Source organism: Cupressus sempervirens, chromosome 1 (assembly GCF_028749045.1).
Source record: "Cupressus sempervirens isolate cs-2001-9-10 chromosome 1, ASM2874904v1, whole genome shotgun sequence".
Lineage (NCBI taxonomy): Eukaryota > Viridiplantae > Streptophyta > Pinopsida > Cupressales > Cupressaceae > Cupressus > Cupressus sempervirens.
Window position 1 is genome coordinate 3,412,515 of NC_143118.1, and position 14,377 is coordinate 3,426,891.

The following is a 14,377-nucleotide window of genomic DNA, read 5'->3' on the forward strand; positions in this document are numbered from 1 at the left end:
CACTCTACAATTTCAAATTTATGTATGTCACTTTGCAAAAATAAAAAGCCAGAAAACTTGGTTTTAAGGTAAACAAGTAAATTGAACATTACCCAGAAGCAAACACTCCATTGTAGCATCGCTTAAGGCCATATTCGGCAGTTACCTCTCCCTGTATTGGCAACCTAAACGAACCATCCCAATACTGTTTAGCTGTCCTATTTGATACCAGCACCTTGACTGCATCAAACTCTTTTTGGGTTCCTGGAATCATAGCAATAAAACATTTCATTTAGTGACTTTTTTTTTTCAAAAAAGTTACTAGTGCCAACTGAAAACAATTCATTGGCAACTTCCCTAGGCTGAGAAATTGACAACAATGAAAGTCAATGAATGCATTTTACTTTGTAATCCATTCAATATTGCCCACAGTGACATCCATTTGTTTTTCAGAGTTATTACCATGCTAAGAGTGCTGCTGTCTTATCTCGTTTTCTTAAAAGACTCCATTTTGACGTGTATTTCAAATCCACCAAGAAATTAAAGTATCAAATGGACTACAAAAATAATATATGACACAGAAGGGTATATTCAAAGGAAAATTTGAAATTTCAGCAATCAGTTTCATCTCAAGATTACATTACTTAAACAAACAAAAGAATAAACATGCTACGCTATGTATTGTTAAGATAATTGCTTGATGAACTAAGAAAACAAATTTACAAAAAATAGCCAATTACAAGATGATGTTTCCATAAGAAAAAATTGTAAACGGAGGCCAAAAATAGAAACTATCTAAAACAACTAAACAAAACTAAAATACAGCGTAGATGACCATTAAATGATAAAAAAATACTCTAATACCCTCCCTTAATGGGCATTTTATCAACTACACTAAGTTGCCCCCTAGATCATACAAGCTTGTCTGAGCTCAAAGACTTGGTGAGGATGTCTATAGTTTGATCGTCAATTGGAACATATTGCAACTGTACTGGTCCATCTTCTATCAGCTTATGGATGAAATGACAATGAAGCTCAACATGCTTGGTGCACTCGTAGAAGACTAGATTCTTGGCAATTCCCAGCACCCCTTGAACCCCTACAACAAGGGAGAAGGACCGGCTTGAGATGCATATATGTCATAAATCATCCTTTGAAGCTACACTGCTTCACAAGTTGCCTAAACAGTTTCCCAACATTCTGATTCAATCAAGGAAAGAGCGTGCCACTTCTTATTGGACCATGTGACTACATCTGTTCTCAAACTAAAGGCATACCCAAAAGTAGACTCTATGTCATCAACAAATCTTACACAAACTAAGTCAATAAAACTAATAAGCCTAGAATCTTTGCTTATGTTGTATAGAATGACAAAGTCGGCAATGCTCTTCACATATCTCAGCACGCACTCTGTTGTGGTCCAATATTCAGCTTTTGGGGTTATCATAAAGCAAGAGACGTAGCTCACAACATAATTGAGGTCAAGTCTAGTGGTGATGAGGTAATCAACTAGTTGCCTGAACATTGATTCGTTCACCACAAGTGAATCCTATTTCGCTGATAGTTTCAGCCCTTTCTCCATAGGTGTGGATAGAGGCTTGGAATCATGCATAGGAAACTTGTCCAGCAAACTCTTGGCATACTTTGACTAAAAAATAAAATTAAAGTGGCCATATGTCTGCTAAACCTCTACATTGAGACAAGCAAAAGTCCCAAGTTTGTCATATCAAATGACTGGCACAAATTATGTTCAATCTGCTCAATCAAATGCATTGCACTACTAGAGATGATGATGTCGTCAACATAGATTACAAGTACAAGGATGTAACAACCAATATGTAATATCCCTCACCTGACTCAACTATCAAACTAGCAATATGCATGAAATCTTATCTTTGTTTCTGCTAATTCCTTGTCTATGTTATAAATTTTCAGATTTATATGCACCCCTTGCCTTCTTGTTGCTAGTAATTTGAATATACAGTTAAACACCAATTCCTTGCAAAGATAGTTATTTTGAAAATATTTATGATGCACCAATGAAATAGTAAATTTCACATTTATTTGATGAAATGTGAAAATACAATTGAAGGAAATATCCAATTGGACAATTGATACTGAAATTCCACCATGCCATTTTAAACTTCTGAAAAACTGAAATTTACAAATGCAACTAATGGCACCTGATTTTTATAGCATATGAACTCTTCTCTTTCACTGATTGCTGCTCAATAATATGGTAATGGCAGCCTTCGGCAAATTGCTGGCTCCAAAACATCAGATCACGAGCTTATAATGTAGACCAAGACCCTCAAACTGAAAATGCAGACCTGTCATAACAGTTCGCAATGCCAAGAAACATGGAACTCAGGCCTTGTGTTGTGCATTTCCAGCCCTAATTTGCAGCCTCCTGAATCTGAATCGCAGGCACTAGAGAAATAGCATCCTTCCTCCAAGATTAATATCTCAGCTTTGGCAATGGCTGTTGATGTTAGCAATACCCAAACGTGGCCTCCAAATGAAAAATGACAATCTGAAATATGCCCAGATTGACCCTCCAATATGCAGATGCAAGCTGGTGTAGAAGACTCTAATGGATCTTCTCACAAATGCAAACAATAACCTTCAACAACACAGATTTCCTTACACACAGTTAGAACAGTAGGAGAAATTGGCAAATAGTTCTACCTCAGCAACTATTTGCAAAGCAATCCCATAATTAAATCTCAGTTTTGAGTCTACAATACTTCAGCAAGGGCATGAAAATCGAACTCAGTAAAAGCCACAAAGGCAAAAACAGCAAATAAATTATCCAAGCATGCTTTTCTCAACAAATGGGCTTGTATTTATAACCTCCATATGCCCTTTTGTTGCCAAAATGTAACTTCACTCAAGAAGCTTCACCACACAACATTAATTAGAAGCTTCCATTAGATTCTATCACTTGACTTGGCTTAACTAATTAATAAATAGCTCTTTCCAATGTTAACTCAACCTTCAACTTAAGTGAAATTATAACTTTATAAATAGCCATTTAATTATTTAATAATAATTTGGCCACTAAGAATATAATAATTCCCAAAATACTCTATCATTTAAATATGTCGTCTAAAATAGGAGTCATACCTATTATTTCTCCATGTGACCAAATGTACTTTCCAAAAATAGAAAGGGTCCATCTTGATCAACACCAACTTACCACAAATAGTAAGTACACAACTATGCCCAAACGAAGTCCAATCTGAGTCAAATGAAGACCAACTTGTAGCTTACTGAAATGTGGAGAAGATAAGACCCTCCCAAGCCAAGCCACTGCCACAGAAGACCCTCTATCCACAATAACTAGCCTACGAGAATCGCAATAATAGGCCAATCCCTGAAACTCTGATGCCGACAAAATTGGGGAAATTACACAATATTCTTAACATACAAACTGGGATCAGAAGTACTTATCAATTTTTATATACCAATGAGGAGTCTATTTGAAGCCATAGAGTGCTTTCACTAGTCTGCATACCTAGTGTTCTTTACCAACAACCTTAAAACAAGATGGTTGGATGATATTGATGCATTCCTACAAGTCACCTTTAAGGAATGTACTTTTGACATCCATTTGATGGACTTTACATCCAAATTGGGTTGAAATAGCGAGGACAAGATGAATGATGCTTACTTTGGTTGTGGAGAAAATGTCTTCTCATGTTCAATGCCCTCTTTTTGTGAGGAACCCTTTGGCTACCGACCGAACCTTGTGCTTATCAAGAGTTCCAACAACCTTATACTTGACTTTATACACCCATTTGCAGCCAATGGGTTCCTTCCCAAGTAGAAGATTAAACAAACCCATTTAGGGTTCATAGCATGTTCCCACTTAGGTATTCCTTTAGCTTCTAAATATGTCTAAGGTTCATAAACACTATCAATGTTGGTCATAAGAGCAAAGTTAACTAAGTTCTACTACTTGCTCTTGCGTTTAGTGGATCTACCCTTGATAAGTTCATCGTCATAAAGACCACCAATGATCTTGGCCCACATTTAGGCTGGAGAGTAGAAGAACCTACTAGAAAGTAAAGTCCACCAAGAAACTGAGAGGGGGGTTGAATCAATTATGCAATTAAAACAACTCTCAATATCCTTATTAGTTCTTAAACATGTAAACAATAGATGCAACAACTATAGAAGGATAACCCTTGATCAAAGAGAAAACCTCGATGAGTATGGTAATCACAAAATGATGTACTAACAAAAAAGTTCCTTTTGAAAGGATGGACCCTGTTAGGAGTCAATGAAATATATCCAATACATATGAGTCCCTGTTAGGAGACTTTGAATCCTTGTTAAGAGATTCCAAAACTGTTAGGAGTTGTGCCAACCTTGTTAGGAGTTGAAGAAGACAGATGGACGCATTGTCCAAACAGCTTTAGTACTATCCTCACTAAATAATACAAGTGTACATCAACAATTGTCCAACAACAACTTTTTTTGTCAAATGCAATAACCTTGTAAGCTCATTGTGCTTCAACTTCACCAATTCCTTCTTTGATCCAACAAATGTTCACATGTAAGTACGCACAATACATAACATCATATATTCTGCACTGAATACTAATCCACAAGGAAATGACCTTTCCTTTATACCAAGTCCTAAAACAAATTATTGAGGCGGCCTTAAGGATTTCCTAATTTACAATAATAATATAGGACCAACTTTAGTTATTACATTACACGTTAAATTACAATATTACATCTTTTTCACAATTACAAGTAATCTGTCGGCTCGCAATCTTCAATACTTCATATTCACTAATCATTTGAATGTGCGTGATTAACCAAAGCATCTTCAGCATGTCTTCAACCTCTATCTAAGTTCACTCAACCAGATTCCATCTCTATTAGGAGATACAATCCAAACAACAATATCCGCTTTCCAGAAACACTATCTAAAAGTTGCCTTCACTAAATCCTTCATATCTATGTCCAATCTTCATATTTTCGTGTGCATTCTTAACTATAGCATCTAGACATACTCTGCAACATAATACCACATGCGCATAAGCTGATCTTCAATCCTTGAATTGCACGAAGCCACACTATGTTTGTTGCTCTGCCACTTTTCACTGAATAAGCAATATGTTGACATCAATGACAAACTCTATCATGAATGCAACACACAACCACTAAATCATGTCTCCAACACTGCTAGGATACTCCCCCATAGAAATACCATTAGCATTCATGCTAACAATCTCCCCCTTTGGCATTGAATGGCAACATAGATGAAAAACATCTAAGTTCTATGAATACCAAGTGTATCTCTACTGCATCTACTCCCCCATTCATGTTGTCCATGACCATCATGCACAAGGAAGGTGTTAATCTCCCTTATACATCAGCATCTTTTCAAATCCTCTTCATCAAATAAACATGAATCTCTTAGGAACATCTCTTCCCCAAACGATAATCTTCCACGTGTTACTCTCCCCAAACATAAATATCAAAAGATGTTTTTCATGTGCTATTCTCCCCCGTTGACATCAATGACAAAGGTTTCATTATGTCAATTCTCTAAGTATGATTTGCAATAAGCTCAAGTGTCCAAAGACGTTCTTAAATACTCGTTAACAAGAGTCCTTCATGACTCAGCTCGAACACAGATACTCCCCCATAAAGGAAGCAACAAGCATCCAATCCAAATAAAAGAAATAGTGTTTTGTTACACTGGACTGATGCAATCTCTACATCAACTACTCAAAAGTAGGTCAGGGCATGACCCCAAGCATACCTCTTAAGTACTCAAATGTGTCTGCCAAACGTTTTGTAAATGTGTCTGCTATCTGCTCATTTGTGCTAACATACTCCTTTCTGATCTAGTATTTGTGCTAACATACCACAAATACTACAACAATCAATAATCATTTATCATCTTTCCTCAGGTACAAGTTACTATCAACATTACCTTTCACAAATCCCAAATTTGTCAAGTGTTTGTCCAATCTTGCATACCAAGCTCTAGGTGCTTGTTTCAGTCCATACAATGACTTCTTCAATTTGCAAACCATATCATCTTCATCTGTCAAAGGAAAACCATCAAGTTGCTCAATGTATACCTCTTCTTCAAGTTCTCCATTTAGAAAAGTTGATTTGACATACATTTGATAAACTTAAAAGTTCTTGTTAGCTACATATGCCCAAAACATTCTTACTGCTTCTAATCTTGCAAGAGGTGCAAAAGTTTCTTCAAAGTCAATTCCGTCTGTTGCGAATAATCTTTACATACCAATCTTGTTTTGTTTCTTACAACTTCACCCTGTTCATTCATCTTGTTTCTGAATACCCATTTAGTGCCAATAACATTCTTATCCTTAGGTCTAGGAACCAATTCCCATGTTTTTTTTTTTTCTCAATCTGCTTTAGTTCAATTTGAGAAATTAAGCATAGTTCTTCTTGTACCTTGTTTCTTGTCATCATTCCTTTGTCTTTACTTCCAATGATCTCTTCAGCGAGGTGGTTCTTTATCAAATTTCTATTAGGTGTCACTCTCTAACTCTAATTTATGCTCTAGGTTCTTCTCTTTGTTCTTCTCTCTGAATTTCATTTTGCAAATTAGTGTCAGTCTCATAAAATAATTCCTGCTCAACAACCTCTTTGTTAGGCCTTGGATTAGTCTTTTCATCAAAATTATAATCAGGTATTCTTTCCTAAATTCTAAACTTTTCATCAACTCTCACATTTGCGCTCTCATAGTCTTAGTTCTTTGATTAAAACATTGATGACTTACTTTTCAATGAATATCCAATGAACATACCTTCATACTTCTTGAATCAAACTTTCCAAATCATCATCTCTTTTAACATAATGTTTATTTTCAAAGATTCTAAAATACTTTACAGAAGGCGTATGTTTAAACCGAAGTTCATAAGGTGTCTTACCAATGCCTTGTTTGATTTGTACTCTATTCATTGTGTATACTATTGTATTTACTACTTCTTTCCAAAAGATTTTAGATACATTGTTTTCAAGCATCATTGCTCTTGTTGCCTCTGTTATTGTTTTGTTTCTCCTTTCTGCTATCCCATTTTGTTTAGGTGTCTTAGAAGCTGAAAGTTGCCTCTTTAAACCATTATCTTCACAAAAATTGTTAAAACTCATTTCTAGTAAATTCTCCTCCTCTATCAAATCTCAAACATCTAATCTACAAACCAGATTCATTCTCAACTCTACTCTTACATATCTTGAACTTCTCAAAAGCTTCAAATTTCTCTCTAAGAAATGCTACCCACATCATTTTAGTGAGATCATCAACAAGAATTATAAAATTCCTTTCACCATAGAAAGCTCTTGTCTTTGTAGGATCACTCAAGTCTATGTGTACAATCTCCAATTTCTTGCTTGTAAATGATTTTTCCTTCTATTTTGTCATTACACATTCCTTACATACCATGTTAGTAGGTTTCACAATCTTAGGCAAATCTCTAACTGCCAATCTAGTACTAACCTTCACAATGTTATCAAAGTTGATATGACAAAATCTCTTATGCCATAACCAACTATCATCCACCTTAGTAACTAAACATGTCATCTTCGTAGGATTCAATTGAATTACATTACCTCTTATCCTTGTACCAGTACCAATCAATGTACCATCTTTATCTTTGATAGTACAAGTCTTCTCCGTGAACTGCAACTAATATCCCTTGTCCACTAGCTGGCCAACGCTCAAAAGATTATGTTTGAAATCATCCACAAAATAAGCATCATCAATGTTAGTCTTTTCATCAAGTGTAATAGGTCTTTTTCCTTTTATATGATAGGTTGCATTATTTCCAACTCTAACTACTCCTCCATCATAGCTATTGAATTCAACAAACTTATATCTCCAATCACATGATGGGAACAACCACTATCAATAATCTAATCAGATTTCTTCTTTTCAACTTGTGATACTAATGTTTTTTCTTTTTTAACTTCTTATTTTTAAGGTCTTTCTTCCTTAATAGCAACAAATCCTATTTCATCATCACTTTCACTCGAGATTTCCCCCACTTTAGCATTTAATTCATCCTCATCAGCAAAAAGTCAATCCTTGGGTATTCTTGATTTCTAGGGCTTTCTAGTCTTTCTTACTTTAGGAAATTTAGAAGAATAATGACCATATTCATTACAAATCCAACACTTAAAAAATTTGTCCTTTAGGTTCTCTCTTCATAAGCAGGGCAAGTCCTTTAATCTTCTTTTCTTCTTCAACTCTTGTTCGGCTACTACTGGCATAATCTCCACTTGTACTAGCACTCCTTGTCAACATAGGTTGAACACTTAATGCGCTAAAAGTAGTTTCAGCTCTACGCAATTCTCCACTCTGTCTCATCCACATTTCTACTAACTACAATCTCTCAAGAAGAGTTTTTCTTGTAAAATCAGATGTGTAGGGAATAGCTTGTTCAATCATTTGTGTTGTATGTTTGTATGCAAGCATCGAAGTCTTCAATATCTTCCATACAAGTTAATCTTTAGATTTCTCTCCACCACAAGTCTTAATACCTGTAACAATCTCTGCTATTCTACTAGAGTAACTTCTTACAAATTCATGCATCATTTTAGCATCTTGAAATAAGCATATCCAATTTTGTAATCTAACCTTCTGAGCATGTTTATCACCTTCAAATGTACTTTGCAAAGCTTTCCAGATTTCATAAGCAAGTCTTAAAGATTTTACCTAAGCAAATTCATTTTTAGGAAGAGCTGATAAAAGTGCTTCTCTAGCCAGCATATTGAACATGAATGTGTCTATCCCAGTTTCATTACAACCTTCAAGCTTGTCTTCTTCAATCACATCATTTTTGCCTGTAGTAATCAACCAATAACCCGGACACATGCATAGCAAATGTCTCTTCATCTTCTCCTTTCAACTATCATTGTTGACTCCATCAAACTTCAAACTTTCTTTCCTGAAATGCGCCATAGATCCCCTTAAGTTGTTAAAGTTTTCCTTCAAGGACCTAATGCTCTGATACCAATTGTTAAAAAGTAAAGTCCACCAAAATAATTGAGTGGGGGGTGAATCAGTTATGCAATTAAATCAACCCTCAATATCCTTATTAATTATGAAAGGTTCAAACAGTAGATGCAACAACCATAGAAGGATAACCATACACAATAACACTAGATCTGTTAACTAGGGAAACCCTTGATCAGAGGGAAAACCTCAGTGGGGATGGTATCCACAAAATGATGTACTAATATAAAAATTCCTTGTGAAAGGATGGACCCTATTAGGAGTCAATGATATACATTCAATACATATGAGTGCCTGTTAGGAGACTTTGAATCCCTGTTAGAAGATTCCAATCCTGTTAGGAGTTATGCCAACCTTGTTAGGAGTTGAGGGAAGACAGATGGACCCACTATCCAAACAACTTCAATACTATCTCCATTGAATAATGCAAGTGTACATCAACAATTGTCCAACAATAACTTCTTTTGCCAAATACAATTCCTTGTAAGCTCATTGTGTCTCAACTAACCAATTCCTTCTCTGATCCAATAGATATTCGCATGTAAGTTCGCACAATACATAACATCATATAATCTGCACTGGATACTAATCCACAAGGAAATGACCTTTCCTTTATACCAAGTCCTAAAACAAATTATTGAGTCGGTTTCCCAATTTACAATGATAATATAGGACCAACTTAAGATCTTACATTACAATATTACGTCTTTTTCACAATTACAAGTAATCTATTAGCTCACAGTCTTCACTGCTTCATATTCATTAATCATCTGAATGTGCATGGTTAACCAAAGCATCTTCAGCATGTCTTCTGTCTATGTTCGCTCAACCAGATTCCATCTCTATTAGGAGATACAATCCAAACAACAGTATCCACTTTCCAGAAATGTTGTCTGAAAGATGCCTTCACTAAATTCTTCATATATTCGTCCAGTTTTCATATTTTTGTAAACTTCTAACTGAAGCATCTAGTCATACTCTAAACATAATACCATGTGTGCATAAGCTGATCTTAAATCCTCGACCGCGCAAAGCCACACTCTATATGTTGCTCTGCCAATCTTGATAGAATAATCAACATGTTAACATCAATGACAAACGTTGTCATGAATGCAACACACAACCATTGAATCATGTCTCCAACACTGCTAGGATACTCCCCTATAGGTATACCATCAGCATTCATGCTAACAGAACCTACATCCAAGATAGGAGTATAAACATGACCTTAGGTACTTGGAACAAAGTCATTTAAACGTGGATCAAAATTTTCATGAGGAAAGTCTGGGGATGCAATATCATGCATGGAAACCACCACAACCTTAGAGTTATCCCTCCTATCAGGTGTACCTAAGGGAAGACAGACACCCAAATCCTTAGCCTTCTGAGGTTGATCCTCGTAGCTCAAAATAAGAGAAGAGAGTTGAAAGGGCCCCTACGTTCTTCATCAATACAACATAAGGACTGAATATGAGACAATAAGTGTCTATATCAATGAGTTGATAAACTTCATGGTTATCATTATAGCCTGTGTCATCAATTTTTGAGTTTTGTAATCCAATTTTGTGTGCTTGGCAAGTAGAATCCAAACATGTACAGTAAAGCCAAAGACATTCAAATGACTCATTTTGGACTTCCTTAGAGACCAAGCTTCCTCTGGGGCCATCTTAAAAACTTGTGTGGGAGACTTGCTCAAAAGATAAATTGTAGTGTAGAATGCTTCTGCCCAAAATTTCTTTGGAATATTTCTGTGCTCCAACATAGATCGGGCGATCTCAGTGGTTGTGCAATTTCTCTACTCAACAACAAAATTTTGTAGTGGGGTATGAGGTGTGGTAAGTTGATATGTAATTCCATGTGTCACACAAAAGTTGGAGAAATTAGAAGAACAAAATTCCCACCTGATGTCTGAACTATGAGTGACTATCTGGCAGCCTGTCTCTTTTTCCACTAAGGCCTTATACTTCCAAAACATGATGAACATCTCTGTTTTGTTTTTAACACCTCTGTAAAGAGCCTGGCTCTTATGTTGTAGAACTGTGATATGAATTTTGATATATATTGTTTGCAAAATTTTTTGGTTTTTTAAAATAAATGTATTTTTGGATTTTTCACAAAATTTGGAAGATAACAACAATGCATATAAAGTAAATTGCAATTTTTAAACTCCCTTAATTTATTATGCAAACACATGCAAATATGTACAATGCTCACACCTTTATTTCAAAATTTAGTGAACCTGGTAAGGCAAAATGGCAATGCTGCTGTCTTCAGATAATGCATGTCAGCTTGAATGAATCTCAGATGTTACACAGGCCCCCTACCAACCCCAACGACCCTAGTATGCATTTGTACTTTTGGACTGTTCAAACGCTGCCTCTGTAATCTTGATCACAGTCTTTCCAGCACTAGCACTAGCCGTCATACACACTTGGTTATCCCAAAACTTCTTTCACAACCAATTTAATACACTACAACCTGCAATATGTAACACTCAGCAGTGATAGAATTGCAGATCTTCTAAGGAAAACACTAACATACAGATCATTCCACTTGAGAACCTCAATACCAACCACTTTCAGCAGATAAAGTTCAATCTCGAGCTTGAATCGATCCAAGTCTCAGTCCCAAATCACAGAAATAATATTCACACAATTCATTGTCATGGTTAACCAACTCAAAGTGCAGAAATCTGAAAAGAATTCACAGTTCTTTTCAGAGAAACTCTTGACGACCTTCCTCATAAAAAACACAAAGACATAGAATGAGTCGATCCTTCTCTAGAGGTTTGCATTTATAATTAATGAAGCCAAGAAAGCTTCTCCCTCACACCAATGGCTAGTAGCTTCATTAACACACTTTTCACTTGAATGAACTTTGCTTTTGGTTGCATATTCAATCTTGAAGTATAATAACTAATGTACCTTTTTAAGTAATTAAACTTGAATTAGGCTTATAACTTAAGTAAAACTTAATACTTTTCATTATATTCCAAGCACAAGATATTGTCAAGTATAGATGCAGTAATAGCTTGACCAAAGCATCTCCCAAAATGCACTGCTAAAAAATGGAAACTAGCCCAACTAACTTACTATAAATAGCACTTCAACTACCAGAGACCCTCAAGACAGATTGTTAGCTCACAAGGGTCGCAATGATGAGCTAACATAAACAAGTTCCTGAAACTTGCTTAAAGGGGGACATCACAACCTCCACATTCTTCTACTAAAATCATCAACAAATAAGAGAAAATACATGGATCTAATGACTGATTGAGTGTTTATTTGTCCACAGACATCTATATGAACCTGACTGCAAGACTTTGGATTCTCTCCAAGTGTCACCATCTGAGAACAAAGTCTAATGTTGTTTTACAGCCTGACAAGGTTCACAAAATCCATGACTCTGGGTTTGAATCTCGGAAAACCCGACAACCAGAGCCTCCCAAACTAGCTAAGAGGGATAGTCAGCAATTAGGTGCACATACCATCTAGTTGTGGAGAATGACAGATATCTAACTAACTAATAATAGATTGAGCTCCATATCTAGCACAAAGTATGTATTGAGCAATATCAAATTTCTTCCACTAGATGTGATCTAAACGTTGCCCTTTTTGACAATAGTACACTCCTTGCCCCCTCCAAATATCATTGAATCAATGAAAGGCTAGTATTTTGTAAATCAATCCCAAGAATGTATGAAGACTGAAGAGGTACTAAAGTTAGTGTACTAGGCAGATGATTTCACATGATCAAAAGGACATTTGACCATAAACACATAGAAGACAGACTCCTATTCAAAATGTGTGGCACAATGGGCCTCTCCTAGACCCTCCCTGTCAAGATTTCTCACACACCAATCGTTTCTTGCAATATTTCTTCAAAAGGCCAGCTTATGATAACTAAATATTCTTCTTAGGATCTCCTGATATTTACGTTGTCCCTTCTATTGCAAGGAGGACTTCCCTTTACCTTTGTCCTTATCTATGGCTTTTGTCGTGAAAGATTGCCTGGTATACGAAGTGTTGGTGCTTGTCCTAAATTGATGTTTCCACCAATCCTACTATAGAAGCTTGTTGTAGAGATCAAGAAATTTGAGATCAACACTGGTAAAAGTGATATTGAGTGTCGCAATGAACTGGTCATATGAATGTGGCAATGTAATGTCCCCTTTTTCTGGGACATTATAATTTTTTGCTGCCGGCTCATTTCACCTAGGTTTCAGGGGCGAAAAGGTTCTTTACAGGGTTCAGTTCGAGATTTGACCTAAACATTTCTAGTTTCAGACCCATCAGAGCAGTTTTGGCAGGTTGTCCGGATGCTTACTATTTTTAGTAAGTAAACAGAGCTCAGAATTCTTGGTATCTCAATGTTGGTTTGGAAGCATCTCGTCGAGAGCTTTCCAACGAGTTATTGCACGTGCTTATCCGAGTTCATTTGGTCAGTTATTTTAATGCCTGATGATTATATGGTTTACTGACTAAATGACTTTTAAAATTCATTTAACTTGTCACTTTATTTTAAAAAGTACTATGTTCACTTAAGTGACTAAAGCACAAAAAGGGTGCATTATCCCACATTGCCTAAAAAGGTATGCATCACATTGGGAAAAGTGATTAAAGTACAACAAGCTCAACATGGGAAGTTATGAAGAATATAATATTTAAAACAAATATTAATCTAGGAGCTGGAAACAATTATTGGTTATCTCTTTGAGGATGCAAACCCTTGAAGGAACATTTGAAGGTTGGGCGCAAACCTAGCCTTCTTACAGGTTTTATCTACATTTGCCAATCTAACTGTTATTTCTATTTATAAGATTGGATTATTTGGATTGTTGCATGTTATTGTATTGTTGTTATATAATACAGTAACATATTTGGTGGTTATTTGTGTTAATTTCTGATTCATATATGTACTTCTAAATATTGGAGGAATAAAACAAACTTTTTTGAGTTTTCTTGTATTCAAATTTGTTGGCTATAAATCGATTAAAGTTCTGGAATTTATATCAAGTATTGGTTTTCTGTTCGGTTTTAAATCTGCACTTTAATATCAAGGGTTTTTTTGGAAAAAATATCCGGAAAGGGATACTACAATGGTATCAGAGCCTTAAGTCCTACCATCTTGTGGGTTTTGTTGGTTATCAAAATTGCTGGTCAGATACCTACAAGCCTTGCCTACTCAATGCTGGGTATCTAACTGATTTTGGCCAACTTGACAAGATTAATCTAATAGATTCAAATCCTTTGCACTTCTGGCTTCGTCAAACCAAGGCCTGCTCACCCAAATCCTAGATAACAAAAACTCGGATTCAAGATGATTTACAACGGATTTTAACATAAAAACAAATTCCTCAACTGGCAAGTGTTCAAGGAAACTTCT

At 35.8% G+C, this 14,377-nt stretch overlaps 1 protein-coding gene across 2 annotated transcripts in view; it reads right to left on the reverse strand.

The window, feature by feature from the left end:
- Window positions 1-14,377, reverse strand: part of LOC149575845 (uncharacterized) — a 175,853-nt gene that overhangs the window by 82,727 nt on the left and 78,749 nt on the right. For both annotated transcript variants that reach the window (XM_089815764.1, XM_089815767.1), the window contains exon 4: window positions 93-243. In XM_089815764.1, coding sequence (XP_089671890.1) covers window positions 93-243 — 151 coding nt within the window. The remainder of the gene's footprint in view (window positions 1-92; window positions 244-14,377) is intronic.